Here is a 15,969-nt window from a genome sequence, read left to right on the forward strand (position 1 = left end):
TCTGTACAAGGCAGGGATGGTGCCCCTTAAACTCATCAAGTCCTTTACAGTGCCATCATTGAAAACTGTAGAAACAGGGAACATTTATTACAAAAAAACTAAAAACAAAAAATGTGCATGAATGAGGAGAGTAACAGGCTGTACAGTAAGAACATCATATATGGATTCTTTTGTGCGTATTATTACCATATTTATCCATCATTGGCACAAGGTAATTGTAGTGGGTCCGTGCAACAAATATTTCATGTGCTACATGTCTCCTATGGGCATATATCTGTGTGTAAAGATAGAAAACAGAACAATCAGACACTAATCATATATGTCTGAAAAGGGAAAATACTACTATACTGGTGATATTCAAGGTCCATGGTCCATCTTTATTGTTACATCTTGTGTACAGGCACATAAGAGTATAATTGTTTTCACCTCAGACATTGTAGCATAACAGTGACAATTGCAATAATAACTAGAAAAAGTGCTCCTCGGAGCACAGGTCTCCGCCAGGTCAGGTATGTTATTTTGGCCTCCTGGTGGCGCTATAATAGGCCAATGTGAAAAGGGTGCCATTTATTCTTAGGTCTTTCACGGCAATCAGACACTGCATTCATGATTTGAGGCATTTTGTTCCAAAAATGTGTTTTGCTAAATTAGACCTGCTGGTGGCGCTATAACAGGCCAATGTGAAAAGGGTGGCATTTCTTCCTCGGCCTAGTGGGAATGCGTGTGTGAAAATTCACGGAAATCGCAAGCTGCGTGCATAGTTTGAGGCTTTTTGTTCAAAACGGACCAATCCCGCAAACTTTGGAAGCCAACCATAGGCAATGAGGATGGAATATGGGAAATCGGACAGATTTGTGTTGATCACATGACTATAGAGATACTGTGTACCGATTTGCATGACGTTTGGATAAAATCTGTAGGAGTAATGTAAAAAAATGGGTTTTGCACAAATCGGCCTCCTGGTGGCGCTATAACAGGCCCATGTGAAGAAATTGGGGCAGAGGTTCTGAATTGGCATCCAGGGAGTGTGTGTGCACAGTTTCGGAGCGACCGGGCCAACGGTGCCGGAGATTAGCTGCTAACACACAGACAGGACGGACACACACACACACACACACGGACACACACACGGACGGACGGACGGACAGACAGGGGGCAAAACATACTCTCTCGCCATGCCTTTCGGCCTGGCGGAGACAATAAGCATACGCGTATATACAAAAAAGGAAGGAATATGAAAAGCAGCAGTATTAAGAGAGAGAACAGTTTGACCGTTGTCCTAGCACTTAAGGTGCTTGAAGGTACTGTGTGCAAGGTTCTTATTCCTAGGTTATAAACATCTTTATTACTTCAGAGAAAGTGTAAATACATCAAATGTAGAGACATATTCTTACCTTGGGAAGCATTTTCTTAATTGGATCCACACTGTCGTAGGATGCCATGGTTACTTAAATCCGGGCAAAGACACTTCTTGGTTTGTATCTTTTTTGTCACAGACTCTGAATGTTTTCCTCTTTCTAGGGTTAATGGGTAACCAGTCATCTTTTACCACCCATGCAGGCCAATGACAGGATAACCTCATATTTATGCAATTTCAGCTTAACCGTAAATAGCAGTAACTAGACTACATAACCTAAATATGACAGTGACCCAAATTAACAAATTCTACAGTTAATTTAATTAATTTGACATATTATTGGACTAACTACTGCCACTGGGTGGGTTTGTGCTGTAGCTTTTTGAAATGATCATTCTGTCAAAAGAGCTGGGTCAAGGTTCACAGAATCACACTATCATGTACCATAATATGGAGAAGGGCAAACTAGGATAAGAAGGCAGAGAACCACGCCCAAAAGTTGTACACCTGTTATACAGACCCTGTCAAACCAGACAAAAACATATTGATTTCATGGCGTTTCATATTCAAATTATTCTTATTTTTTAGTGATGTGAATATAGTCAGTGTATTTGCTGACCACGTTTTGGAAAAATACATGACATACTATTAATCTGTCCCTATTTTGGTCGTTATAGACGAAATGTAAAAAAATAACGTATATATCAAAATGTCTGAATGAGTGAAAATAGCAGATCGTTGTGAGCTTGTAGTGCATAGGGCTTAAGTGGTTAAAGACTTTAACTATCACATATATACTGCCCCTGCCACACTTAAACACGTGCGCACACAATCTGATTTCCTTTTGATTGCCTGGGTGTAATAAATCTGACCTGCTTTCCCAGCATTGACCTCACAGCCTTTCAACAGTCATCATCCCGGAAGTACAGTGTGTCCTGTATAAAACAGTTCAAGAAGCTTATGTGTGGGTTTCTTTTCATTTTTTATCATGAATGAGTTATACTTGAAATTTCATGGACCCAGTAATGGTGTTTCCTATGAACGTTTACGATAAAATGAAAGCAATTCAAAATCATCAGACTTCCCAGAGTATGTTTACTCATTAAGAAACCGAATGGGTTCCCAGATTGCTCACCCCATGGCCTGATAGTGGCATTTATGTCCAGGATGGTCATCCCATTTCTCCATCGGCACTGCTTATTGAAGTTCGGCCTTCCAAACCCAGTACACTAACAGGACAAATATGTCAGTGTCATCCCTTAGGTGGTGCTATGGTGGCCATCCCTGTTCCAGCTGTCTGCAACATGTAATGTAGCTAATGAGGGTGATGTCAGACCCCTCATGACGAAGGTCTCATCAGCTTCAGCTGCAGTATAGGCATTGGCGAGGCGTCACATTCATGCTAGAGGCAATGTCCCTGATTTTACCTGCCACGGGCCAGACAATGTGTTGGAGCAGCTGACTTGCGTCACACAGGACAACATTGGGAAGTGGATGATTTTCATCAGGTACTCGTAATTTATTGCCGAGGACAGACTTGTCATCCTTCCTCAGGCAACAATATTCATCGATGAGTGATGGTGGAACAGGGCTGAGCTCTTCATCAAATAAATCTTTAAAGTCTATGCCGCGCCGCTACTGCCCCACTACTAGAGTTGAGCAAAGTGGGCATCCATGTCGTAGATGGCCGTGCCTTTAACAGTCATGGCTTTCTTCATCACCTCCATGGTTTTGTCTCTCTTCTCAGTGGTGCTATGGAAGCCTTCTGGAAGAAAAGCTAGAAAATCATTGCTCTGCTGTTCACCAATCTGAAGCAGAAGCTGGAGCCACCTGTCCATTCACAATGCTGTACAGGATTTTATGAAAGTGTGTCTGGAACTCCTCCAGGATTTTATCACAATGCCTTTGATCCCACTCTCGCCTTCACCTGTCTAAGTTCACTAAAAACTAAAATATAGCAATTTCTTGATTTTGACCAAATGTTTACATAATAAATGCAAATTATGCTAATAACCTATTCACCTTTCTAAGTTAATTGGAAGCTAAATTAAAGCTTTTTGGTGATTAATTAGCTGATTATGTTAACTCAAATTGCCCAACATGCTACTTTTAGCAACCAAGCTTAATCTCATCTGCTAAGCCATCATACAAGTTCACAACCTGTCTGGGTTTAACGTGGGCCCTATGAGGGTTTCCAGTAGAATATTAACTACACACATATGAAGTTAAAAGCAGTTAGTCAACACTATTAGCCTGTATAATCTAATAATCAAATGTAATTGCATTGTTATGAAACATGATGTACTCTTGCCCCAAATTCCTTGGTTCATTACTGAAGGAGGTTAATGCAACAATGTGCTTGTTCACATTGTTTGGTATCTGGACTGAATAACGGCAAAGTTGCGTAAAAAAATATATAAACTAAGCTTAGTAATCACGTCAAACTAAAGTTGGACAATGACATGACAAACCTGGGTCAATCCAACTGGACAGTGAAATCCAGTGTGAACTCTGAAAGTGTAAACACTACTGTACATCGGCCTGTAGATGGCAGTTCTGTCCAATTAGAGAGGTAGTAGTCACAATAGTTTACAGACATGGCACTGGGACATGTGTTCATCTTGACATCTTTATTCCTGTCCTGTTATACATTTGCCACATTGCTGGAGAGTAAATACATTAAAGTAAAATATTTGACATTTCATTTTCAGACCTCCTCGTTACACACTTTGCAAGGGAGAAGCAATCCCTTAGACCCTCTGTATCTTTGTGCAGAACTCCCATTGTTTCATATGGTTTTTGTCATGCTTCCCAGCTATTCAGACACATACACCTGTGGTTTGCTGGCCATGTATCCCTTTTGCAACTTGACATTAAAATTCTGATTTAATGGGCATTTAATGCATAGATTTGTATGGTATTATCATCACAGATCTTATATATTGTTGAACACAGGTAGAAGACATGAGGACTAGGGACTGTCAGTACACGTTAAGAACCACACCACACCCTTTTCCATGAAGAAAATCAACCATAGAAACAACTAATGCCAGATGTATACTTCGTCGTATGACTGAGTCGTGTGCCGATAATAGCAGGTCTACAAGATAAGTGTCGCATCCGTGACACATTGTGAGCTTGTGAATTGGCTATTTTTGGTGCGCGACTCCGTCGTGCAATGAGGCTATAATCGGGATCAACAGTGGCGCTATTAGCTCAACCTTAAATGTACACATTTGGGGAAATGGTAGGAAAGTTTAATATCGTCCATATTCTTTTCAACATTTCTTTTTTTTTTACCTCAAATGTGTTAAAACAGTTCCTCAGCGTAAATCAAACAGTATCTCTAACTCATTTAGATACATTCACAGTTTTATACCCTTTTTCTCCCCACCAAAATAACAATTAAAATTATTTAGAGAAAAACAATCTGAACACTATCTTCATCGACAATATTTCCAAAAATGTCTTTTAGTCATGTGAGAATGAACAAGCTTTACTAGAACTGTACAAATTCAACCAAGCCACAAAGTAAAGGAGGATCTTCATCATTTTTGAAACTCAGGAAACATTGGAGAGTATTTCAAGACATCCGGATAACGACAACATAATCTTCACACAAAAACAGGTCTCTGACTTTTGCATGGTAATAATGGTGAAAATGTGTCCACAGTTTCTGGGGATGAAGCCATGCCATTTCTTCATTCTGTTTAACTGTTCTACCAACAGATTAGTGTCCCAGCATGGGCTACCTGGAGTACTCCAGTCAGGGAAGTTAGGTCCAAACATTGGAAGCCTCTTGAAGTGGAGGGTCCAGGTCGGTTACTCTCATTTCAGGTGGTTTAATTTGATTTTGGCATGAGAGGAATTAGATGGATTTCTTGGGACACAGTACAATTTATTTTAGGGATTCAAGGGAAGTCTGTCCTATAGTCCACACACAGAAAATGCATTGTGAGCACCATTCATGTCAAGTCATGGCAAACAGTTGTAAAGGTAACAAGATAACAGGTAGCCGAGCTTTCGACTTAAGAAATTCTTAGTCGAGTAATGGTAAAGGTCTTTGTTGACTAACGCATTAAAATGTATTTGATAAATCTGTAAAATTGAGCTTTCCTCATGCAATGATGCACACATGCATGCATTGCACCTTTTTGACATCTTGTACATCCCAGAAAGGTATGTACTTCTGGAAATAACTAATTCTGTGGAAAAATTTAAATCAACTAATCGACCAAGAAATTCTTGTATGACTAATCCTAAAAGGACCAATTAATTGACTATGAGGGGGGCAACCCTATTGTTACAATAAAATAAAATCTTTTGCATTAATTTAATCTACTTCACAGAAAAAAGCTCAAATGTGGTTGGCTTTTATATTATTTTAATGGAAATTCACAATTTAAACTCTGAATGAATAAAAATAGCCACAGTGCGTTAAACCAGAGGGTGTTGTAGTGAGTCATGTCAAAAGGAAGGTTTTGGCATTGCATTTGTCACATTAGACTTACATCTTCTGACATGCATGCCATAAAAAAAGAAATAAATCCCATTAATGTAGTGTTTGGGGTGATTGGTTGGCCTTTCTTAAGATAATGCAACATCAAATACTGTACAGTACAGTGCAAGTCTAATCTCAACATTTCTTCAGTCATACACAAAACGATGAAAACGCACAGAACACCACACTTGTCTCAAGCAGAATTCACTGCATACATGAGGTACTAGCTAGCTAACAGATAAGGCAAGATAAACACAGTCTTTTTCCATGTAGGCAGCAAACAAATGCAGTTAATCATAGGAGAGCACAAGCTAGTCAATATTAAGGAAACAAAGCAATGCACCTCCAAAACTCAACATCAAATTCATTATTATACGTAAGTTCCACAAATTAATATGGAGCACCTATACTGGTTATTGTTCCTTTCAAGAGGTGAGGCGGCAGTTGTGAATAGAAAGAGAAGCAGTTTGAGGATAGTTTGGTGTATGTAGCCTATTGTTCCACAGATCGTCCATACTCTGAAGGCAGGACTTGTGCGTTACACTCTGGTGAAACTAACTGGTGATATTTATTCTCTTGGGCCCAGGAACATGAGACCTTCCTGGACCCCAATTCCTGAGCCTTATAAACAGAGGAACAGCACCTGCTATCTACTGAAAGGCTGCAATATGTTGCCTTATAGTAAATACCAGTCGTACACCATAGTTATCTAAATTAAATCCAACAAGAAAGATGGTTGCTATTTTGTCTGAAACCATGGCCTGCCACTGTCCTGCCCACTGCATGGCTGTAAAGGGATTGCTAGTCTTCCGTTCTGAAAACGTCACTTCAGTCTTGGCAACCATGAAGATGGCGGCAACAATTACCGGTAATGGTCTGTAGCGCCTTCTTTCGCAAACCAAAGAAATACACGATAAGTAGGCGTGAGAGATGGTTTATTCCCAATCCGTTTTAAATCAGATAAACAATCCTATTGCACCAGAACCTACACTAGCCATTACCATTATTATTCCCCAAAGAGAATCTTTAGAACACAAAAATTGGGATCCACAAGGGGGTGAAGGCAGCTGCAATCTCTGAACATGAGTCCATCTTTTTTTCATCAAATGCAGATCCCCATCCATACGCAATGGGCTTCTGGCTAAGTTTGACAGGTCCTTAAACATGGCAATCACATGTCGCCTGAAATAAACATCCCTACTCACTTAACAGCGCTGAGTGATCACTTTCATAACCCTCAATCAGAGAGAGAGAGAGAGAGAAATCAAATCAATAATTATATATATATATATAAAAAAAATCTCTGTAAAGTAAAACATTTTATGGCCAGGTGAACCAGTGAACGACGTTTAAAATCGAATCATTCCTACATGGCATCTCATGTCAGACTTCATACCCCTGCATCCAGTATAATGAGGTTACTGCACAGCCACTCTAGAAGCAACAGGCATGGTGTGGTCAAGCGGAATGCGGTTTTTATGAGTGGGTTCGGTTAAAACAATATCCAGTCCAGTCCAGTCAGTCTTTCCAGGGGGAGCAGGTGGGGGTGGGGCGGGGGCCAGGGAATTAGGCTTTCAAGGTGTGAGAGGGCGGGTGATGCCCCCTTTAAGACCAGTGTTGAGACTGTAAAACAATAAGTTAGCAGGAACTCAGGGAGCTGCCCAGCGAGATCACACTGGAGTCGACAGTCATTAGTGGTGGTGCTCATAGGCAGACATGGACCGAAAGAGAGGACGGACCATCCTAGGGGAACCTAGTTCTGCCAGCCATTTAGGCCAAGGGTCCAAGTCCTCCTTTCAATAAAGGTCTATGGTACAGTCAAGTGTGGTGGTTTTCCTTGCTCGCTTGCTTTTGCTTTGACCGCCATCTCTTTTGAAAAGTTTATGTTCGTGTTGTTTCAGCTTTCAATCTTCAAAGTCCATGCTGCCTCTATGCATCGTACTGTAGATCCTATCCTCACCCTGCAACGGTGAGCTAGAGAGGGAAAGAAAACGAGAAATTCAATTACACCTGTCGTGTTGTTGCATTGATTGGAAAATCAAATGGAAACATTCTTAAAAGGCCCAATGCGGGATTGATTTGAACATATAAATTAGGTTATATTCACATGCATTCTTAAAGCATTTGATTTGTAGGATGGAAAATGTGCTATTTGGAACTTTTTTCTCTCATCATAAATGACAATATAGGTATTTTCTTACTCCAATGTTTGCAAATATTACCAATGTAAACAAACCTATTACAGACCCAAAATACAACATATACAATTTTCTAATAACATATCAGTTTTTAGTCAATTAAGACATTCTTGGTCGTGGAGCTATCCATTTGTTTATGTTTTATGTATGTATCACTGATTGGTCCTTTAATGATGCAGTCATATGCTTACACAGTAAAATCCTCAGGATTCATCTCAGAGAGTACAAATGTAGCCAAATGGACCCCGTTAAATTAACACTGAAGATTTTGAAAGTATAAATGTTCCTGTACAACAGGCGCAGATACTGTAGCTATCCACTGGTAAAGTTTGCAACTTTGAAAAGTACACAGTCAAATTCTCAGCATGAATTTATACATTTGTGACTCAGTGTAGAGTGTACACTCTCAGAGTTAAATGAACACAGAGGATTTCACAGTGCAAAGATCCAGGGGAAGATGTCTTACCTGCATCACGATACCACACAGCGACAGCTCATACAGTCCTGACCACTCTCATCAGGAGGGTTCAACTTTCTCAGCTTGTGCTGTCTGATCTCTCTCACCAGCGTGTAGAAGGCATCTTCCACTCCCTGCACACAACAATGATCAAAAACAGTATGAATTTAGAATTTGAATAACTGACTTACCATTAAAGCACTGAATGTGTTAGTCTATATGGAAGTACATATTATAATGTACATGTACTGTATGATGGACAGTGTGCAGAGAATCACCCTTCACAAGCCTTTCAACAGTTTTCAAGGCAAAGCAACCTGGCCATGAGTCATCACCTGCCGAATAATAGAATGTTCCCAGCACAGCAAAACACATCTCTCACTGCTCTGTATGTGTATGTAATAGGCATGTATATCTGTGAAAACGTACAATAACTGGATATCTGCAAGATATTATGGGGGAAATAGAATATTTTCATTATTTATGAAAAGTCGTATTCTTTTTTGTAGTCGTTAAAAAGAGAATAATTTCGACCACACTCCTGGAGTCCAGTTCTCCAATCTATGCTCCGTTTAAAAGAAAAAGTGAGAACACATTTAAAAAAATATATGGGTTTGCAGGACAAAATGTCCACCTTTTAAACCTCACAGAGTGCAAATAATAACCTCTGCCTTCTTCACAACGACATGTTGTAAGAGGATGGTAAACGAGGCACAATTACAGTAGCCTACATTGAGTGATTTGTGTAGCAGAACACTTGTTTTTTTTTTAGATGAGGCTGGGAATTGAGTCTGTTATCCGTTTGCATGTTCAGAGTTAGATGGAAGGTTTCTACGCCGTGGCTCCCAGGGGGCAAGCCATCTAGAAGAGGGTCTGTCTGTGTGTCTGTCTGAGACTAATCTAGCAAATCAGCGCCTAATTTCTTGTGCATGCTGCAGAATATTTGATACGTACTGCTTGTGTGTGTGTGTGTGTGTGTGTATGTGTGTATGTGTGTGTGTGTGTGTGTGTGTGAATATTCTTCACATTTTGTGAATTCATAAATCTCAGATCTGCCTTCCTGCCGTCCCTCCATATTTGGGCAAGTCTGACACCACAGGGGAGCCGTTATTAGACCCTGCTGTTGTTCTTGCCTTTGCATCTGAGTGAGGTTGTGTACTTGAGGTTGTGTACTTGTACGGTCGGTTACCTGTCGTGTCTTGGCAGAGGTTTCGATGTAAGGGATGCCGTACGAACGGGCCAGCTCCTGTGCTTGCCGTGTGTCTACCGTGCGTGCTGGCAGGTCACATTTATTCCCCACAAGCACCATGGGAACATCATCGGAATCCTTGACACGTTTAATCTGTTCTCTGTGAAGGGGAAGTGAAAAATAGACACGTTTATTCACATTTTCTATTCCGTCTAGTCTTTTTGGGTCCGTGGACACGCCCTAGTGTTTATTCACGTGCATACAGCATTCTCCTCTGTCAAGAATCCTCCCTGCTTCATAAACAACAGCAGCTCTACCACCAGAGAGCCAAACCAGCCGGGGAGCACTAGGACCCTGAGGAAGAGCCGGGGGCCTGCTGGGGCTGGGCTGTGCTGCACTGCTGGAGAAAGGAGGGGGGAGGTGGACAGCAAGCAGGCAGCATTACCTCATCACCACAGCAGCCAGCCTGAAAGCTAGCCAGCTGAGGGACTGACTGAGGGGAGTGGGTCAGATCAATCTATCAGCCCCGGTCCTGTGGCTTCTGCCTCCGCAACATTTCTCCCTGAGCTGAAGGACTGCAGGTTACATTTGCTACGGTCAGCCCCCCGTGTCCAACACACAGCTTGAGACAGACCCCGCGAATGGCATTTTATGACCACACTCATCTGATGCGCTATTGAGATGACACAGTGCCTTGTAATTTGCTGGTCACGCAGGCATATAAAGTCTAGTAGCGCAGAATTGAGAATACCCCTGTGAAAACAAATAAGCAGCTATAGTCTTATTGGGCTGTGCACTCTGGGATGACAGCACCGGTGGGTTCACGTCCAGAGTACAAGTGAAAGACAATGCTTGTGTAGAGACTAGGCCAAACAGCAGGCAGGTGGTACGCTGTGTGCCAACATGAAGGTTGATTTATACTTAGTTGCATGTCGGTGTTGCGGTTTAGCGACGCGTTGCGCGAGCTTGTAGATCTGCAATGTACTTGAACATTTGCTATGCTATGCGCGACATTGCGTGGGAACCAAGTATAAATCAGCCATTGGAAGAGCATTCAGTTATATAGAGATTTCTCACGCGCTGTGCCGGACAAATGAACGAAGGATCTTTAAATAATGCTGCAGAGCCTTGACCTGCACCTATTCCTAGCATGTAGTCTAAGCTCATACATGCTTTTGTGGGCTGTGTGAAGGTTCATCCTTTCCAAGTGATGTCAGTGGTTAGTTGTGTCGAATGCGGCACAAACAAGGCCGTGCAAGGCCATGCAGAATGCGGTCACCTCGACATAGCGCACACAAGGCTGGTTGTGGTCAGATAATCCCAACGTTATCGCATAAAATAATATACCATCATTGCCATCAGATTTTTCTCTGATCTCTCCTTCCCTTTCTCCTTCTCTGTCCTTGGGCATGCTCCCTCTCCCCTCTGCTCTAATTGAGTCAGGATCAATTTCATTGGCAGTGTGCTGTAATCTTACAGTCGGAGGCTAAGCTTTCTTTAGCTGTGTTAAACGCTACAACATGACATCATCCAGCTACTGCAGGGCTCTGGCGCACGCGCGCACACACACGCGCACCCCTCCCCACCCAGATCCTATGAGAGCACCCAAAACACACAAACATAGCACATAATACAAACAGCCATACGAAGCACTTTAACGCACCAATTAAATAAACAATAATAGATCTCATCATCTGCATAGTCATCATTGTGTGAATCCCCTATCCCCCCCCCCCCACACACACACACACACACACACACCTGTACTGGTGAATGTCCTCAAAGGACTTGGTGTTGTTGATGGCGAAGACACAGAGAAAGCCCTCCCCTGTCCTCATATACTGGTCCCTCATAGCGCTGTACTCCTCCTGACCTGCAGTGTCCAGGATGTCCAGGAGACACGTCTCCCCGTCAATCACCACCTGCTTCCGGTATGAATCCTGAAAAAGGGTATTCCAGTATTTTAGAGCACTGTAGAGAATGTGGCAAAAATTCATGAACAGTGCGCAATGACTGTTCACTGTTCCAGTGAAAATACATTAAATAAATATGATTGAGATGGAAGTCAATTGAGGTTGGATTGAACGCTGATACTTTTTAAGCAACCACCAAATCACATCTGTAGCAGCTAGTATAAAAAGCTGACCAAACATTCTAACTCCTTTTAGGGGGCAGTCAACTCATAGACGGTTATATTCACATTTAATATTGTATTCATACTAGACATAAACACACGCACATATTATCGATAGATAGATAGATATAGATATCTTTTATGTATTCCTCTATAACGAAATCATGTATTTGTTTAATTCATTCAAGATGTTTTTTGTTTTGTTTTTTGTTTTTTAAATGTAAGATAAGAAAAAGTATTATTTTGGTATTAGTGTTGAATAACGGGTATCGACACTGATCTCAAATCTAAAATGATGCCCAGGGAGCTGAAGATGCTGAGAATGAACTAGCCAATATCTGGCATTAAAATAAATTCTCTGTCCAGTCCCCGCCAGATGAGCAGCAGGCCGTCAGAGGGGCAGTGTAGCCAATGTTTAGCCTTCCAACCCAGCCACACAAACATGGAGTGCAGTCCCTTTGTGTGTTAGAGCATAGGGGCTAGGAATGCACATACACAAAAAGGACATTGTCCGGCCAGAGGCAGGCGTGGTGAGAAAGAGAGAGGGGAAACAGAAGAGAGGACAAAACATTCTCTCTAGCTCTGTCAATTCTTTGCCCTGTCTAAATATTTCTTTCTCGTGGCAAAGACAAATGGAATTGCAAGGTACTAGGGCAGACTAAATGCTTCACCTCCAAACTAGATTAGGGAACTTCTTCCAAAACCTGGCCTTTTTGGAGAATTGAATTGATAGAGCATCTGCTCATAAATTAAATAAGTTGGTTTTGGGGAGTGCTGGTCTTTGCGGTAAAACAGAACAATTCCAGGGGCAAGATGTCAGACAATACTGACGTGGTGGTCAGTGGCAGATGTGAAGACAAGGGGCTCTCGACACACTGCTTTGCTATTACTGTGTACATAATACAAAGTGCACAAATACTACACTCTATCTCTATATATCAACATCTATGTATATACACACACACAATATACTGTATGTATGTATAAGTGTGTGTGTGTATACACCTTTTGAGAACTGACTGTGTAAACCTCACCACGCCAAAATATTTGCAAAAATGATATTGCCAAAACAAAGAACACAGAACACACACACACACACACACACACACACACACACACACACACACACACACACACACACACACACACACACACACACACACACACACACACACACACACACACACACACACACACACACACACACACACACACACACACACACACACACACACACACACACACACACACACACACACACACACACACACACACGTTGTCCTTTGTGGACATTTACTACCGCACACACACACACACACACACACACACACACGTTGTCCTTTGTGGACATTTACTACCGCTAAACACCACCACCACCTCTGGTTAGATGACTCGAGGTGTCTGAGCATGTGCAGAAGTGTGCCATACATACCTCGATGGTGGGGTCATATTCATCCACAAAGTGGTTCTGGATGAGCTGGATGGTGAGTGCGCTCTTGCCCACACCTCCAGCTCCCACCACCACCAGTTTGTACTCCGTCATCCTCTGTGCTGCTGCTCACCACACTCCGCTGCTGCATCAAAGACAACACAAAGACCACAGAGAGCTTAGCAACCGTGCCGGCAAAATTAAATATATAACATATCCCCAGGTTGAGCTTGTAACCCAGAAACATTAGCGGGTGACAGACACCGAATCAGATATTATAGAATTGAAGCTCTGACTGTAAGGCCAACATATAGGTTGTTTTATGTCTTTAGTTGATTTTTCTATCAGATGGCTCACAACGTTGTGCCTCATTGTGATGCATTATGAGCTTGTAGATCTGCTGTTTTAACATTTGTTACATTTTTGCCTATAATGACATGCCCAAAATAGGGATGCCAGAAAGTGGTTAAACTGGGAGGGAGGAGAAATCTGTTCGTAAACAATGGTGCAGCCCCATATAAACACAACAGCTCTTACCATCTCTGACCCAACAGTCAGGAGTGTTAGCGGTGTGTGTGTGTGTGTGTGTGTGTGTGTGTGTGTGTGTGTGTGTGGCGGAGGGGCTGAGGTTGAGACCCTCAGAGGGGAATGTGAAAAATGTGCTGAAGGTACTCAATGTTCCAATCCTCTCGTGCTCATTGAGGGCAGTGAGAGTCTGCATGAGAGGAGCGAGAGAGAGACACAGAGAGAGAGAGAGAAAGAGTGCAGTGTGACACTGGCAGAGTGATCCTCATCACCAAGGCTTCACATTACCGATGCCTGCCTCTGAACACAACCACATGGACAGAGCACACCAGACACTAAAGAAACAAACTATTATCAAAGTGATGTTGAACTTCGGTAGCACCTTGTGTGGGAAAGCTACCTGGGCATGATAACAAATATTGTCCATCATGTTTGTGTTGCTTATGTGATTAAACTTATAAATCACAAAGTACATTTACAGAAAAGAAAAGAAAAACAAGAATCCTGGTACATCCTTTTCTCACCCATTTCACCCACTGGTGTCATCGCTCGAGTTACACTTATATTGGTGACATATCGGTTTTGTTGATATAGAACTTCAAGGGTAATATAACATGAAAACTGCTATTTCACTTTCCCACAATTAAGTACCAGGACTAGTGTTTTTTTTTAAATATATTGGCAGAATCTGTTTTGAGTGCAGTTGTTTATGTACTTCAAGTGATTTCTGAGAACCGCTTATGCCCAGGTAGGTAGCTATGCAACCCAATGTTGTACCAAAGTTTAAACATCATTGCTTTGAAATATCTGCTTGTTGAATTTATGACCCTCGCCTCAACACAGTAAAAGTAAAGCTTTAAAATAGGTTGTTAAAGGTCTAATAAGAAAAGGAATAGGCATCTGTTTCCCAGTCTATGTTAAGCTGGATCAAATCAACAGGCTATTAGATTAACCTTTCTGTGTATTTCGTCTACATTCCCCCCATAGGGGGTCAGCCCAGGAGAGATGGAACAAGAGGCCCCAGAAGAGGGTTTTTATAACTGCAGGTGTTCCCTCAGTCTCCACAGTGGACTCACTGAATCCAGTTAATGCCCTGTCAACATACAGGGCAGAGATGGCCACAAATGAATACCGTTATTAATGAAACGGGACAGACTCCCAATGTAAACAGAACTTATATTATTTTCACCTAGACAATGAGCCCCTTCCCAGTTACAGTACATGATTCAATACCTTTAAAAACAAGGGCTTGACTTACTGGGTTGTTTTTTTCCCCCCATTATTTAATTGCTGTGTTATGGGGGTGGAGGTGCAATGCAAAGATGAATGTCATGCAGTTTTTCGGTCTGTTGGGGTGCTTTACCTTGGAGGAACTGATTTACTCAGTATTGGAAATTAAATAGTAGTGGTTAGGGTTGCCACCTTCTATGAGGAGAACAAGAATTCATGATGTATTAAACAATATACCATGTCTGCCTCAGGGAAGTCTTGTAGGAATTGAGTGATTTCACTCTGCGTAGTCTGTTCTTCAGCTGACAATACATATCTCTACAAATAAGAGTCTACTGAAGAGGCTTCGCTCACCTCATGGGGTGAGAGTTAGATGGCAGGTAGCAAGCAAGCATTGACATCTATTTGCTAGTAAATACACAACGGAAATCGAATTGATGTTCCATACCATAAACGTTTTGGGAGATGCTTGGGGCAGCTATAAAAACCTGGGTGTTCCTGACGTTACAAGACTGTTGCTCTTCTGAGGCATGCTGTCTGATGGACCACCATGCGCCACAGAAAACATTACAAACCGTATTGAACCGCATTGGTTCAAAACGGGATGTGAGATTTAATTGGCAATTAAAGGACAATTCAGTATTTTACGGGATGGGTGGCAACCATAGTTGTGGTACAATAAAAAAATATTCACAAAGCTTCAAGTTCCATAAGTGCCATAATGTCATGACATTTTGTCCTAGCCTAAAATAATCCATTATAACATTAAAATCGGTTCAGTTGAATCGAGCAGTAAAGAAGAATGCAGTGAAAATAATCCAGATTTTACCGTAGTTACTTGGTTATAACAGCATTCAGACAGACTGGTTTGACAAATGTGCACAATAACTGCAGTCTGTGTTGATTGTGCCGTCACAGTCGGCACAATCAACTTGACTATTGACTCAGA

General features: G+C 41.8%; 1 protein-coding gene across 4 annotated transcripts in view; it reads right to left on the minus strand.

Annotated features, from left to right (window-relative positions):
* Positions 1–3,972: 3,972 nt before the first annotated feature.
* The window catches only part of LOC308091476 (GTPase HRas), a 38,009-nt gene continuing 26,012 nt past the window's right edge, over positions 3,973–15,969 (minus strand). For 3 of the 4 annotated variants that reach the window (XM_080437113.1, XM_080437112.1, XM_080437114.1), the window contains exons 2-6: positions 13,269–13,407; positions 11,464–11,642; positions 9,703–9,862; positions 8,523–8,647; positions 3,973–7,832 (exon numbers count right to left, since the gene is read on the minus strand). In XM_080437113.1, the coding sequence (XP_080293239.1) occupies positions 8,528–8,647; positions 9,703–9,862; positions 11,464–11,642; positions 13,269–13,379 (570 nt within the window). In that variant the 5' untranslated portion in view covers positions 13,380–13,407 and the 3' untranslated portion in view covers positions 3,973–7,832; positions 8,523–8,527. Of the gene's footprint in view, positions 7,833–8,522; positions 8,648–9,702; positions 9,863–11,463; positions 11,643–13,268; positions 13,411–15,969 lie in introns of all 4 variants that reach the window. The other variant, XM_080437111.1, reaches the window with a different exon arrangement.

This window comes from Gymnoscopelus braueri, assembly GCF_963280865.1.
Source record: "Gymnoscopelus braueri genome assembly, chromosome: 9".
Lineage (NCBI taxonomy): Eukaryota > Metazoa > Chordata > Actinopteri > Myctophiformes > Myctophidae > Gymnoscopelus > Gymnoscopelus braueri.